Source organism: the organism of the source record quoted next, unplaced genomic scaffold, assembly GCF_019419815.1.
Source record: "Pyrus x bretschneideri cultivar Hongxiangsu unplaced genomic scaffold, Pyrus_bretschneideri_v1 Contig11, whole genome shotgun sequence".
Taxonomy (NCBI): Eukaryota; Viridiplantae; Streptophyta; class Magnoliopsida; order Rosales; family Rosaceae; genus Pyrus; species Pyrus x bretschneideri.
The window spans coordinates 1799982-1815373 of NW_025999402.1; the positions used below are offsets into that span (position 1 = coordinate 1799982).

The 15392-nt window shown below is 37.9% G+C and overlaps 2 protein-coding genes across 2 annotated transcripts; both read right to left on the reverse strand.

Moving 5' to 3' along the window:
- Positions 1–2306: 2306 nt before the first annotated feature.
- On the reverse strand, positions 2307–4971 carry LOC103939559 (L-type lectin-domain containing receptor kinase S.4-like). The gene has a single exon (XM_009349662.3). The coding sequence runs from the start codon at positions 4969–4971 to the stop codon at positions 3001–3003; it is 1971 nt and encodes a 656-aa protein (XP_009347937.1). The 3' UTR covers positions 2307–3000.
- Positions 4972–9179: 4208 nt separating this feature from the next.
- LOC103941976 (ribulose bisphosphate carboxylase/oxygenase activase 1, chloroplastic) lies at positions 9180–12310 on the reverse strand. The gene is made up of 7 exons (XM_009352174.3): positions 11950–12310; positions 11168–11466; positions 10902–11001; positions 10720–10805; positions 9986–10458; positions 9601–9882; positions 9180–9479 (listed from the first exon to the last, which is right to left on the reverse strand). The coding sequence occupies exons 1-7, from the start codon at positions 11998–12000 to the stop codon at positions 9364–9366; spliced, it is 1407 nt and encodes a 468-aa protein (XP_009350449.2). The 5' UTR covers positions 12001–12310; the 3' UTR covers positions 9180–9363.
- Positions 12311–15392: the final 3082 nt, after the last annotated feature.

Genomic DNA, 15392 nt, shown 5'->3' on the forward strand with positions numbered 1-15392 from the left:
TGAAGATCGAATTCATTCATTGTATTCATATAGGGTCAAGGAGTGTAGTTATAAAAAATCATCAAAATCAGAGTTAAAATAACCGTTAAATCGTGATTTTTCGTTTATAACCGTTGAAAAGTTTTGTCCCGTTACTTGATCTCTGAATGTTTTTTTTTTGTGATTTTTTGCTGATGTGATCTCCAAGCATATACAAACAATTTTGACGGTTTGGATCATTGAAATTAGTTTTGGAGAATTCGTAAAACGATAGATTGACCAACACTTAGAGTTTATTTATATTTTTATTAAGTATAACATAAGATTTTGTGGTATCCACTTGTGTAAATATTTTAAATTGAAGATCGAATTCATTCATTGTATTCATATAGGGTCAAGGAGTGTAGTTATAAAAAATCATCAAAATCGGAGTTACAATAACCGTTAAATCATGATTTTTCGTTTATAACCGTTGAAAAGCTTTGTCCCGTTACTTGATCTCTGAATGTTTTTTTTTTTGTGATTTTTTGCTGATGTGATCTCCAAGCATATACAAACAATTTTGACGGTTTGGATCGTTGAAATTAGTTTTGGAGAATTCGTAAAACGATAGATTGACTAACACTTAGAGTTTATTTATACTTTTATTAAGTATAACATAAGATTTTGTGGTATCCACTTGTGTAAATATTTTAAATTGAAGATAGAATTCATTCTTTGTATTCATATAGGGTCAAGGAGTGTAGTTATAAAAAATCATCAAAATCGGAGTTAAAATAACCGTTAAATCGTGATTTTTCGTTTATAACCGTTGAAAAGTTTTGTCCCGTTACTTGATCTCTGAATGTTTTTTTTTGTGATTTTTTGTTGATGTGATCTCCAAGCATATACAAACAATTTTGACAGTTTGGATCGTTGAAATTAGTTTTGGAGAATTCGTAAAACGATAGATTGACTAACACTTAGAGTTTATTTATACTTTTATTAAGTATAACATAAGATTTTGTGGTATCCACTTGTGTAAATATTTTAAATTGAAGATCGAATTCATTCATTGTATTCATATAGGGTCAAGGAGTGTAGTTATAAAAAATCATCAAAATCGGAGTTAAAATAACCGTTAAATCGTGATTTTTCGTTTATAACCGTTGAAAGCTTTGTCCCGTTACTTGATCTCTGAATGTTTTTTTTTTGTGATTTTTTGCTGATGTGATCTCCAAGCATATACAAACAATTTTGACGGTTTGGATCGTTGAAATTAGTTTTGGAGAATTCGTATGCCATCAATCAAGTTCCGTGTGTGTGTGTGTATATATATATATTTTTATTAAGTAGATTTAAATCTATTTATTTTGTACGTATAAATTATAATTGACTGGTACACGGAATAGTACATACATCATGTGTCACGTGTGTCATTATAAAAATAGTGAGATATGTCATGACAGTCATGTGTGTGATAAAAAGTTAATAACTTAAAAAAAAAAAAAAAAATTTCTCACCACTTCTATTAATTTTCATTTTTCCCTCTCTTTTTTGTTTCCTTTTCAACTTTTTCTTATCATTTTCTCTTTTCCCTCCAACATCTTTCCCTAATTCCCTCATTTTTTTTGTTTCATTTTCAACTTTTCTTAACATTTTCATTTTCCCTTCATTTTTTTTTTCAAAAAGGGCGGCAAGTTGGCAACGGCAAGAAATTGATTATTGAAATTTGAATGGAAAGAAATCACATCAAATTTCAATGGATGCAAAATCATGCAATGCATCATGCATATTAAATTATTAATTAATAATTATTATAGTTTTTATAAAATTTAATATATATATATATAATTATTATAGATAGACTTAATATTTTGGGGGTATAATTATTATAGTATATATAATTATTATAATTATTATAAATTTTATAGTTAATTTAATATATATATATATATATATTTATTATAATTTTTAGGGGTATAAAATTGTAAAATTAATGTATATAATTATTATAGTATTTTTTTAGGATTATAAAATTATAAAAATAATATTCTGCTTATCGTGTATCGTGTTACCCACGTATATACCCGAACCAACCCGTTATCTTAACAGGTGCTTATCGGGTTACCCGATAACGACCCGATTCGTTATCGTGTCGACCCAAATACCTGTTAATTTCGTGTCGTGTCGTGTCGGGTTATCGGATCGTGTCAGAAATTGCCAAGCCTACTTGCAACATTCTCTTACACCTTCCCACTCCATTCCCACTCGCACCGTACGGCGTACAGACAAGTTGAATATAAATTAAGCTCGAGATTGGAACTTTTCTTTTTTTTATTTCTTAATTGTATTCTTTTGGTTAATTATCACATTACATTGTATAATGCTTTTTTTTTTTTTCCCAACATAATGATATATATTTACACTAATGTATGAGAGAATAAATTTGATATCGAATTCATTATTTTCATAACTCAAAACCCGAATACCTTTCACTTATAAGTGAATAAGAATGTCACTAAATCGTAGTAATATAAGTGGAAATTGCATTGCATAATATTAGGATCTTTTTTTTTTTAATAAACAATATTATCTATACTAAGGGTAACGAGGATGGGGTGGGCTTAACCTCACAATGAGTTAGTAATAATGTGGTTCAAATTCACCTTTGACAAAAATTAAACCTAATGCCATTAAACCGTAGTACTAAGTGGTTATTTAGATCCAATATTAAACATTAGAAAAGTAGCAAACATTGAGATGATTTAAGAGCTCTTAGGCACCATGTAAGTCAGTTTTTTTGGGACAAGTGATCTACTCATGACAGCTCTTAACGTATAACATTTTAAAGTTGCATAATTCACACCTAAAGATCTGAACCAGACATTTGGTAGCAATCTTGCTTAATGTTTTCGAAAATCATCCCTATAAGAAATAAGATTCTAAAGGCTATCTGGTTTGCCCTTGTAGAAGATAGAGTGGTGAAGTAGAAACCGAAGTAAAACTAGCATCCATATCTCTATTAGAACACAAGCTCATCTATTTAAACGAAGACGATGAAGTAAAAGACTTGAGTATGTCACCAAACGCAGCCTCGTGATCGTGATCACCACCGTTCCTCCTACGTGGGCCCCTCAATTCCTTCGGAATCTCAACTTCCCCATCCAAATACCTAACCACCATCCTCATATTAGGCCGATCCGACGGTCCATGATTCGAACACATCAGCCCTAATTTCAACACCATCACCACCTCCTCCTCACAAAATTCCCCATGCAGCCTTTCATCCACCACCTCAAGAAGCTTTCCCTCTCCGTACATCTCCCAAACCCAATCCACCAAAACCAGCTCCTCCGCCGTGGCTTTCGGCTCAATCGGCCTCCTTCCGCAAGCCACCTCCAACAAAAGCGCGCCAAATGCGTACACATCCGAGCAGGTGCTTGCCTTCCCTGTCCGGGGCATCTCCGGCGCTAAATAACCCAAAGTCCCCACAACTGTAGTCGTAGTGCTTGAAACCAAGTCGTGCTCGTGTAGCCTCGCGAGCCCAAAATCTCCTAACCTTCCATTTAGCTCTCTATCCAGCAGCACGTTGCTCGCTTTCACATCTCTGTGAATCACAACTTGCTCGTATCCTTCGTGTAAGTAATGCAGCGCAGAAGCAACCCCTTTGATGATCTTAAACCTCTCTTCCCAGCTCAGCACAGTTTTGGGTTCATCGAAAAGAGCATTGTCGAGGCTACCATTTTCCATGAAATCGTAAACAAGAAGAAGGTCACCTCTCCGCCGGCACCAACCCAGCAACTGAACCAGGTTTCTGTGGCGGAGCCGCCCAATGCTGGCGATTTCTGACACGAATTCCCGCAGGCCCTGCTTCGAATCGTTCGAGATTCGCTTAACTGCGACTTGTGTTTTCGTGTTTGGGAGCGTACCTTTGAACACTTGCCCAAACCCGCCTTGCCCGAGCAGCTCTTTGTCACGGAACCCTTTCGTGGCTTGCTTCAATTCTTGGTAGGAGTATCTGTGTGGGCCCAGCTGCAGCTCCCATGACTCTACCGGATCGGAATTCTTGAATTTTTTCGTGTAAATGTAAACTGAAACAGAAATTGCAGACAGAGCAACAGCAATGGTGGAAACTAAGACTCCGATCATTAAAGATGTGTGATTTTTCTTGGGTTTCGGAAGAGAAGGAAGAGAATCCATGTTAAGAACTCGGGTTTCTCCATCGATCTTGAAGCTCCAACCTGATATGTAATGGGAGCTAGCAAGCAGACCGGTCGAAGCCGAAAACCCAACGTACATAAATTCCTGAAGAATCGGAGAGAGATCAACTTGAAAAGAAAGAAGTGGAATTTTGGGTTTTGAAGAAGAGGGTGAAATTGTAACGTTCATGAGATTTCGACTCGAATCGTAGTCGATCCATGCTTGAATTGGTTTCCCAGATTTGAGGTTAAGACTCTGTTTCGAAACAGAGTCTTTGTAGTAAGCCGCAGCAGCTGAGGCATTTGATTTCAAGCTGTTGATGTCGATTCCGACATGGTTATCGTTGATATCACCAAACTCGAAATCTTGAACCGTGTCGAACTCGACTGCGAAGATGTGAGTCGAGAATTTACCGACGTCAGTACCATTGAGAAGACCGAGGTATTGGCTGGGAAGAGAGTTGAGATCCTTGGAGGGGGCGATTGTGAAGGCCATGCCATGGCCACCCAGCTTCGGATACTCGGGGACGATGGTGAAGACGAATGAGGTCGAAAAGGAGAAGGCTTTGCCGACGGTTGAGTTCTTGAACTGAATTGGTGACGTGTAGAAAGCATGACCCATTAGCCTGCTGGTGTGGTTGGTTAATTTTAACATGCCGGTTTTTTCGATATCCGCAACGCCGGATAGGGTTAGATTGGAACCCGCGTCTTTGAAGCCGGAATAGAAGATCTCAGTGACCTGGGGCTGGGATGAAGCTAGGGTTGAGAGGAGAAGAAGAACAGCAGAGACCAGTTTCAGAAGTTTTTCCATTTTGTCAACGAGGGTTTTGGCGGCTTGGTGGGATTGGATTGGATTAGACTATAAGCGTGGGATTGATAGAACGTTTTAGGCGAAAAAAATGAGGGTTTGACGGTTTGTGGTGAGATTGGACTTGAACTACAAGGAAAGAGTGGGGGTTTCTAAGAGAAGTAAAGGAACATTGGACTCGGTGATTACTTGACAGAATAATATTAAAAAGATTAAATTTGTAAATTAAATGTTGGAAATTAAAGAACATGAAAATTAATAATTGATTTATTACTTAAACGTTGATAAACGTGTTCATTTCTATTAGTGACACATCATTTAATTTACACATTTAATCTCTAAATTTAATCTGTCTAGTATCAGTAAACAGCCTAATGAAGACAGGCTCTCAAAAAATGGAGAATAAAGAGGCTCAGCCTTCTTTTTATGTGGTAAAGCGATCGAATTGGACATGTTTGTAACGTTTGTATTTGGTTATGGTCCTTGTTCTCTTATTACAAAAACAAAAAGGCAGAAACTTGGGTGATTGGTTTTGGTTTTTTTACATGAAATTTGGTAGACAGTCAACGTTGAGGTAGGAATTTATACACAAAGGTGACATTACTTTTTCATCGACACTTTAATTAGGGTAATGTTATGGAAATCAAAATTTTAAATTAAATGATGTGTCACCAATAAGAAATAAACATGTTAATTAACACTTAGTTAATAATTCAATCATCAACAACCACATCATTTGGTTTGTAAACTTGGTTTAAAAAATTTGATCTCCTAGCATATCATATGTTTAAGGGTAAAGAATTTTAAGAAACCGGCATGTCCTAGAAATTCAGAGATCCAAACATTGCACTGTTGTATTAATTTGACACTAGCATATGAGCACACACACAAAGTGTGTGAGAAAATTTTTATTTTTGTTTTCAAATAGAAGGAGAGAATAAGAGAGTGATAGAGAATGTGAGAGTGGGAAGTTTTTTTTTTTGAATTAGAGATATGTTAGAATTACATATAGGTGAGACTTTAAAAAAAAACAGCAAAATTTGGTTGTGTGAAATTACATTTCTACCTTATATTTCTTATTTATGTTCTGTTTTAATCGGAAAGTTAAATTAGTAATTTTATAGAATTTTAGTTCACAATGAGTGTTTTATTAATTAATAGAAATTAGGAGGTCAAAGAATTTTAAGAAAAATTGTTAAGTAGCAAGTTGGAAGGAATTTTAATCTTAATCTATTTCTTCGTTACAATAGCTCTGTCCTACCACCACTTTGACAGCGCAAACGGTGGCACCACCACTCTTCTCTCGAGCTCTCTGGCCCACTTCCTCCTCCTCCCATTCCTGTCTCTCACAAACCACATCATAGCCTCCTCCTCACCTCCATCCGTCATCATAATCATGACAGCGATTGAAATTGAGTTGAGACTCACATCAACAAATCGAACCAGAGAGGAGGGGGGGGGGGAGAGAGAGAGAGAGAGAGAGAGAGTGGCCCAATTTTACTTGCAATTGAAGTTGGCCGGTTTCTCCTTTTCCCAAATTTTAAATTTTTTCCAATCGTTCGATTGGACAAGAATCGATCCAAACCGTTGAATTTTCGTAGCATACATTGATCTGTATCACTGAAGACTTTTCGATATAACTTGAATTGGGAACAAAACTTAGGATTACACAAACGATAATGTGCTTAATAATTTAATCACAAAGCCAGTTGATTATATTTCATTCTTTAGGCACCGAACCAAATCAAGAAACTCCATATGAAGGCAATAAACAAATCATGCGCTGCGACATGATGAAGAACGCATGATGAAGAATTAAAATAGATTTAGCTGCACTTCATGTCATGTGCACGGCATAATGACGAACTTGTATAGAATTTTAACTCATATCCATTTCAAAAATAAGAGTTAACTTTAACTTTTTTAGGTAAATTTTGGTTCTTTTATTCATAATGTGCAAAGTCTAATGGTCTTTAAAAAAATGCGAGTTAGGCCGGTTTGCAAACATGTTTGTTCATTTGCACCAAAATTCGAATCATTTTGTTCAGATATTAGGTAGTAATATAATATATATGTTGTCAAAAAATTAAAAGCCACAATTATGCTATGCTACCTTTATCAAAAGGCACATGTATTGGAAGAATTTCAAATGAGATTAAAATAACATCAACTTGGTCTCTGATCAAATTATCGAATATGATGCAGCCACACATACGAAGACGAATGCTGAAGCTGCATTTTTTGTAGCTTATGTTTTGTGGGCTCAGGGTCACAGCTCATATGCTTGTATTGAGACCCAAGTTTATACGGGACAGAATTAGAATTAACTGTTATAGGGTAAATGGGACAGAATTAGAATTAATCATGTGCTTATCTAGCAAAATGATCGCATCATTTGGATAAATCTGTCTACAACGAGATCACGAGATGAGTGTTGTAGAGACAAAATAATATATCTCCGGTGAGACAAAAAATATATATATATATGCTTTCACTTTTGTTTTGTTTTTCTTTATTGGCTGTAATGCTAAGGTTGAATACAAGTTTATACCACACGCAACTCATGCCTTATTTTAGATTCCATTTTTGACCGGACATGTGATGAAATTATGGGTTGAAGTTTAGTAGGTTAGGACAAAGAGTGGTAATATGTTGTGTTTGGATTTATCCGGTTATATATGTGTCATGTGTTTGGTTCATAAATAAAAATATATAAGGCTTGTCACCGGGCCTATTTGTTTTTATTTAGTCAAAAATTCAAACGTACAATCCTGACCCACCAACTTTTAAATCTAAATCAGGGCTTGGACGACTATCTCATTTCACTCTAATATGTCCAAGGCCTCAGACAGAAATCCCTCTGAAGCGCTTCTGCCACGCAGACGACTAGACCCGAGAATATTTCACCTCCTCAAATGCCTATGCATGAGTCATATGACACGCTGATGTCACCACTGTGATTGTGCAAACCACCACAAGACACAATGGATGGGGGGACACCAACCAGGAATTACAGTCACTATCAGCATCAAATGATCAATCTAACTCTGCTCCAGCTAAACATTATGATCAAGGTTACTCTTTCTTCATTGCCTATAAATAGAGCTAGAGGCCTTCAAGCTCGACACCCTTGTCAAATTCAAGCTCAACGATTAACCGAAACCTTGGATGATTCTTCAATCAACCTAATTGCTCTTCAAGAAAACTCTCTTAGCTTTTCAACTATAATCTCAAAGCCTTCCTTCCAAGAAATCACTACCTACAATCTAAAACTCTTCCAGCTCTACCACCCCATGGTATGATTCGGTTGACATGCAATTCCAACTACCCTAGTTTCCTCTTAGAGGCATATGTTTTGTGCTAAGTCCAATTTGACACCAGTGATCTCGATGGACTCCTCTAGCATTATCTTCTCCTTCATGGCCTAAATTTTGCTACGGTTTTCTACTTTTGTATACATTACCAGTCTATTTACATTTCAAGTTATGTTGCACAACCCATCGGCCAATATGTTACTTTTGTGAACGTTTGTAATTTTGGCTCCATCATGAGATGATTACATTTTGTTTCTCGCTTTAGATTCTATTTTGCTTTTGTTGACTTTTTAGGCAAGCATACACGAAATTACACTGAATTTTAAGTTCTCGTTTGCTTGGGGCATAGAAAGAAAAACGAACCAACGCCTCACTTGGTGTACAATCATTTAGTTCAAAGGTCATATTTACACGCAACTTTCACACACACTCGAGTACAAGTACTGTCTGTTGGCAGCCTCCAACGATAGCATGCCTATTCCGTATTTCTCATGAGTCATCCCCTAACGTCGAGACCAGAAGCAACATTTGGAGAAATACGTGTTGAATCTAGTCCAAACTGTCCATGTTTGGACACCAACATTATGTTTTGGTGAAATCATAGAATGATCAAACACGTAAAATAATAATAAATAAAAGATTAGGTCCAAATAATAATAAATAGAATGATCAGACTAACAGGCAACCACTCAAATAAAAGATAAGGTCCAAATAATAATAAATAGAATGATCAGACTAACAGGCAACCACTCAAATAAAAGATTAGATCCAAATTCCAGGAGGAGTCATCTAGTTGAACCTTGGCTGCTTTGACCATGTGAACAATGGGCTTAAATTACAATCTACAAATTCCTGTCTATCGTTTTTCATATTTGCTGTTTTGGCACACGGTATATATTGTCGTAGAATTTGATTCATTTTCATTAGATTGATACTTAGAAAAACTAGTACAATGAATTGGGCTGGTATATATTTACCTGTCTTTACTCAAGAGAATCGCAGCACATGTACATTTCAACGACACAATGAAGGCCACCACATTCTAATGCATATATATTCTCAAATCCCTATAAGTACACTTCTAAAATTGGTACAGGCAACTTCCGTCGTCGCTCCTCGCCGTGGGATCGTAGTTCGCAGCAGATGGATCAGTGCAGCCTTCAGGGACAGGCAGGTCAACCTGTTGTGCTGCTTTGCCTGCATCCAAACAATTATCAAAACCTTTAATAAATTTGCCTTCTCAAATTGTTGTTTCCTTTTACAATCCTAAAGCCAGATGCAACTCTATCATCAAGGCCTTTAGGAGCAAGGATCTAACCGTAGAAACTTCCACTCTTTATGGCATCGTCATTGGCATCCCCAAGAGCTGCCTCTTTCAAGTACTTGTCGGACAATTGGACTCTCTTCACATTGTCCTGCTCTTGCACCAGCAGGTTTCCATACTCAAGCAGCTTCTCAAGAGTCATCTTCGGTTGATCAAAAGTCGGGGGAGCCTCTTTCGAGTTCACTAGCCTCTTCCCGATGCCTTCTACCCCAACACTTGCAATCCATTTCCTCACTTCATCATCATAAACTCTGGCCCTGATGGCACCAAAGAAATCTGCACACAAGCACAATTTGACTTTTATAATCCCTTATTTTTCTTTCATTAGCTATGTAATGTATCATGATGTCCCAAATTCATGTTAAGGCACAAAACTTACCAATGGACTGACCAGGGAAGGTGTCAACGAGCTTGACAATGTCACCTCTAGGAACATTGTCAGCGCGAAAAATTCCCATGCACACACCAATGCAGTCTTCACGAGTAGGGGCCCAGTAGAACTTCTCCATTCGCCCATCGCGGATGAGAGGCGCGTACAATGTGGAGAAGTCATTACCGGTGACTATGATGGGAACGCGAGGATTCTCCTGCTTGTTATACATACCAGGGAGTTGGACATTGGTTGGGTTGTCAGCAATGTTCATAAGGGTAGCATTCACCATTTGATTGTTGACAGTGTATTGAGTAGTTCCACCCAGTCTTCCAGCTCCAGCATCTAAATCATTGATGAAGAGGCAGCACATTTTGCCCTTGCTGATGATGTCTGCTGCCTCGCGGTACCTTTGCCTGATCAGTTTTGCTGGCTCCCCGGCATTTCCACTTTCCAATTCTCCAGCACTCATCATAATAGGGCTGATCATTCATTTTAATTACAAGATGTTTTAGTAGTGAGCATTTAAATTCAAGAGAAATTATGTTACACACTATTTTCTCCTTTTGCGCAGATTGTTTATTTTTATCTTTCGATTCTCCTTTAAGTTATTCAATCGAAAAACCATAAACTAAACACAGGTATGCAGAAGGAGAAAACAGGTATGCAGAAACCACTTTCTTTTTTATTAGCCTTCTAAAACCCCAATTTTAAAAGCAAGAAGAAATAAAATATGAACTCACTTGATTCCCATCTTGGCAAAGACAAGCTCACATTGGAATGACTTTCCTTGACCTTTGCCTCCCCAGACACCCAAAATAAGAGGAACCTGTACCAATATTTTTCATATATCCCAATCAATTAGCTAATATCTATAAACTACCCACCAAAATTGGAACTAAAATTAATCAAAAGTTTGACAAACCTTAATGTTGGGCAGGTTCAGAAAGTTCTTAGTAATGTGAACAACAAGTTTGTCCATGAAAGCTGGAGCAATGTAGAAGCCGTCCATCATGTTGTCCAATCTGAAACAAAATTGAAATTTGAGTTACGCTTACGATCTGATTTTTGGGTTTGCATTCTGAATAAAATTGTTTAAATGCAACGTTATAATAATATTTAGTCATAACGTTATAACTTTGCATTTCAATAAAGCGTGGCCTTGTTACGTAAAACATGGAATCTACTTACTGGCGAAGACCAGTACTGATGTAATCGTAGGAGCTCATGACGGCGTAGTGTGTTCCACTGCCCATAGGAGCTTGGAAAAGCGTGTCCGCCATGCCCTTTCCTCTGGTGATGTCCTGCTGGTCATCTGAAGTGTCAAAGGCAAGCCCTCCCCACCTGTCTTTGGAGGTCTGCTTCGACTCATCGTATTCTGCAGCAACCATGAAATTCCCAGGTGAATGTATCTTTGGCTGGCTGATGATCTTGGAGCTCACCTTCTTCAAGCTGTTACTGCCTAAGAAAGCAGAGCCATTGAAGTTCAACTGCACCACCAAGGACACTTTTTTTCTCAGCATCCAAACAGAATTTAAGTGAAATTACAGAGTTCCATGTTTTTAGAAAAAGTCAAGCAAACCCAGAAAAGGAAAGGTTACTATTACAGTCTAAAACCATTAATTCAAACACCATAACTATCAAAGACATTGCACAGCTACTTACATTCATCTTTTTCTTTAACTGCAAATCACAATTTGATATGTATACAATAACATTGCTCTAAAATTTGGAAAAATATAAAAGTTTATGCACGCATGTCAAATTTATATTTATATGTAAGAGAATTGGTTGCAAGGAGCAAAGTATTTTCGTAATCTGAAATACTGTTTTCAGTGATATTCATAAAGGAATTGACTTTGTTGTACAGAGATGAGACCAGAAAATTAAAAGAAAGATTTTTTCTACCAAATGAAAACAATAAGAAAGAAAAGTTGGGTTTGTTAGAAAACGGGTTGGAAATTCATAGTTACCGGTGCTCTGTTGACGGCGATGATGGTTGCTGCTGAGATTGAAGCAGCCATTGATTTGCAGAGGTGAAAAAACTCAAAGAAAAGAGCTGATCAAATGGAGAATTTGAAGGAAGAAGACGAAGTCTTTAAACTGAAACTGTTTGGGAAATTTGTATCTTGGGAAAGAGGGAAGGCAGGGGAGAAGAATTTATAGGAGTGATGGAGAGGTTTTGGATTGCGCAGAGAGAGAGAGAGAGAGAGAGAGAGAGAGAGAGGATGGGAACTGGTTTACGAATCCCCAACGGCCACACAAATTGGGATTGGCGGTATTACGTGGCTCGTGGTATGCTGTTGAGGTGGACGGTGGTTTTGGAATTGTGGGTGGTTATGGGCTACATGGGTTGGCTACAAAAAATAGAAACAAAATGGAGGCTTCTGGGCTTATTTAAATGAAGACAAAATGGAGGATTCTGGGGAACTCGGTTGGTTTGAGGCTAGGGTTTAAGCTTCTTTGATCTCGACAAAATTTAGTTACTACTTGCATAAGCATGATTGATGTTTCTCTTGCTCACATTTTTTCAAAGCTACACATAACTTCAGGTGCATGGCTAAATACTCTTAACTACTTTAATTAGTTAGAATGCCTCAACTGCTATTTTACTCAAATTTTATGATAATTGATAGTAGGCAAGAATTCTTAGACCATTTTCAATCAGAAAATTAAATTCAAATTTTTTTCGGAAAAAAAAAAAAAAGAAAAAGAAAAAGACATCAGAAGGTAAGACCTATTAACTTTTTTGCCCAAATGAGTATTTTTTTTTCTTTTTTTTAATAGGGTATGTGTCACAATTCACATGACTTATCACTACATTTATTAAGTTTATCTGCCCAAATTTTACATCTTGTGTGTGTTTTTACTAAATCTACATTTAGATGCCATTTTCCATTAAACATGGCCTTGCATAATTTTTTTATTTTTATTTTTGAATGTTTGAATTGTGATTGCATATGTGCAAGATAACTTTAGAGCCCATAACTTTCTTTACTTTGTACACCAATCACCAGCCACAAAAATGAAAAAAATCTGTAGCCACAAACACCAACACAGGCCATTGTGGAAACTATGTATACAAATCGAGAAACTTCTAATGCGAAAGGCAAGTTAATCTGTAGAAGCTTATCATGGTTTATACGGGATCGCCAATCTTTTGGTCACATTTTGTTGGATTGGACTTGTCACAATCAAGCTCAAGACATCTCATTTTCATCATCCTAACTTTAATTGGGGATAACATTGCTGCACACTTCTTGAAGTGAAATGTATGGGCTCGGCGTTCATGGAGTGAAACTATTCTGGCCCTTCTTAAGTAGTGTATAAATAAAGATATTTCAAGGTGGATTTATCACAAATAGTTACTGAAATTGATCAACACTATTAAGATGGTCCATGATATTAAAAATCGATCAATGTAGTCCCTAAAACGAGATGTTTCAAATCAGTATGGCTATTCCGTCACAATTCTGTCTAAAATTCTTTTATATACTGACATGGCACATAATAGGCCCCATAAGAGTTATGGGTTTTTATCACAAATAGTCCTTGAATTGACCCACATCATCAAGATGATCCATGAAATTGAAAATCGACCAATGTAGTTCTTGAAAATAGGTGTCACAAATCAATATGGTTCTTCTACCACAATTTTGTCAAATTTTGGTTATATGCTGATGTAGGTTAATAATTTAATAATTAATTAAAAAGTTGTCCAAAATACCTTTTTGCACAATGGGATTATCTCAAGGCAGAGCTCGCCGTTCTCCGCATCATTGAGATCACCGGAGGAGCTCCCAACAAGCTTTCCAAGATTGAGTTGTAAGGATGTCAATCGCCTAAATGTTAATGGTGATGTCACAAAAGTCGTTGCCAATCCAAGACGTCACCAAAGGTGGCCTTGGTCTTGGTCAAATTCTGTGAAAGGTGTCGAAGTGTGTAAAGATGAGTGGTCTTGAGGATTTTTTTTTTTTTTATTTCCAGAGAAGAGATAGCTAAGGCTACCATAGATGGAGGTAGAAGAGTGTCGGTTGGAATCGGAGGTTATTGTGAGACAGGGTTTTTGAGTTGACAACTTTTTTGACCTATTTCTAATTTATTTTTAATTTAATTAAACGTGTAGGACCCATTTATGTGTGACATTTGTACATAACAAAACTTTTGACAGAATTGTAACGGAATGACTATATTGATTTGAGACACCTATTTTTAGGACTACTGTTATCAATTTAAATTTCAGGGACCATCTTGCTGGTGTGGGTCAACGTCACATCCCGGCCCGGGCCCCGACCACATCCTGGACTCGACTTCACTGTAGCACAATATTGTTCGTTTTGGGCCACGACCACGCCCTCATGGTTTTGTTTCTGGGAATTCACACGAGAACTTCCCAGTGGGTCACCCATCTTGAGATTGCTCTAACCCAAACTCGCTTAACTTCAGAGTTTCGATGGACTCTAAAGCCAGTAAGCTCTCAAAAGGCCTCGTGCTAGGTAGAGATAGGAATATATACATATAAGGCTTACATGATCCACCCCCCTTTAGGGGCCCGACATCCTCGTCGGCACACTTTCGACTAGGGATTGGCTCTAATAACAAATTGTCACATCCCGGCCTGGGCCTCCACCACATTCTGGGCTCAACTCTACCATAGCACAATATTGTCTGCTTTGAGCCCCGACCACGCCTTCATAGTTTTGTTTCTGGGAACTCACACGAGAACTTCCCAGTGGGTCACCCATCCTGGGATTCTCTAGCCCAAACTCACTTAACTTCGGAGCTCTGATGAACTCCAAAGCCAGTGAGCTCCCAAAATGTCACATCCCGACTTAGGGTCCACCATATCCTAGGCCCGCTCCACCACCATAGCACGATATTGTCCGCTTTGGGCCCTGACCACGCCCTCACGGTTTTGTTTCTGGGAACTCACACGAGCTAAACTTCCTAATGGGTCACCCATCTTGGGAATGCTCTAGCTTATTTCTCGCTTAACTTCTGAGTTCCTACGGAATCCGAAGCCAGTGAGCTCCCAAAAGGCCTCGTACTAGGTAGGGATGGGAATATACATATAAGGATCACAAGATCCACTTCCCTGGGCGATGTGGGATGTTACAATCCACCCCCCTTAGGGGCCTGACATCCTCGTCGACACATATCCGGCCAGGGATTGGCTCTGATACCAAATTGTCACATCCCGGCCCGAGGTCCACCATATCCCAGGCCCGCTCCACCACCGTAGCACGATATTGTCCGTTTTAGGCCCCGACCACGCCCTCGCGGTTTTGTTTCTGGGAACTCACACGAGCTGAACTTCCTAATGAGTCACCCATCTTGGGAATGCTATAGCCCTTTTTCTCGCTTAACTTCAGAGTTCCTACGGAACCCGAAGTTAGTGAGCTCCCAAAAGGCCTCG

Bases quoted from the DNA above. Each gene is read 5' to 3' on its own strand.
- LOC103939559 (XM_009349662.3), bottom strand. From the start codon at position 4,971: ATGGAAAAACTTCTGAAACTGGTCTCTGCTGTTCTTCTTCTCCTCTCA.
- LOC103941976 (XM_009352174.3), bottom strand. From the start codon at position 12,000: ATGGCTGCTTCAATCTCAGCAGCAACCATCATCGCCGTCAACAGAGCA. The intron at 11,002-11,167 runs GTAAGTAGATTC...ATTTTGTTTCAG, and splicing joins ATCAGTACTGGTCTTCGCCA to ATTGGACAACATGATGGACG. The intron at 10,806-10,901 runs GTTTGTCAAACT...ATATTGGTACAG, and splicing joins TGAACCTGCCCAACATTAAG to GTTCCTCTTATTTTGGGTGT.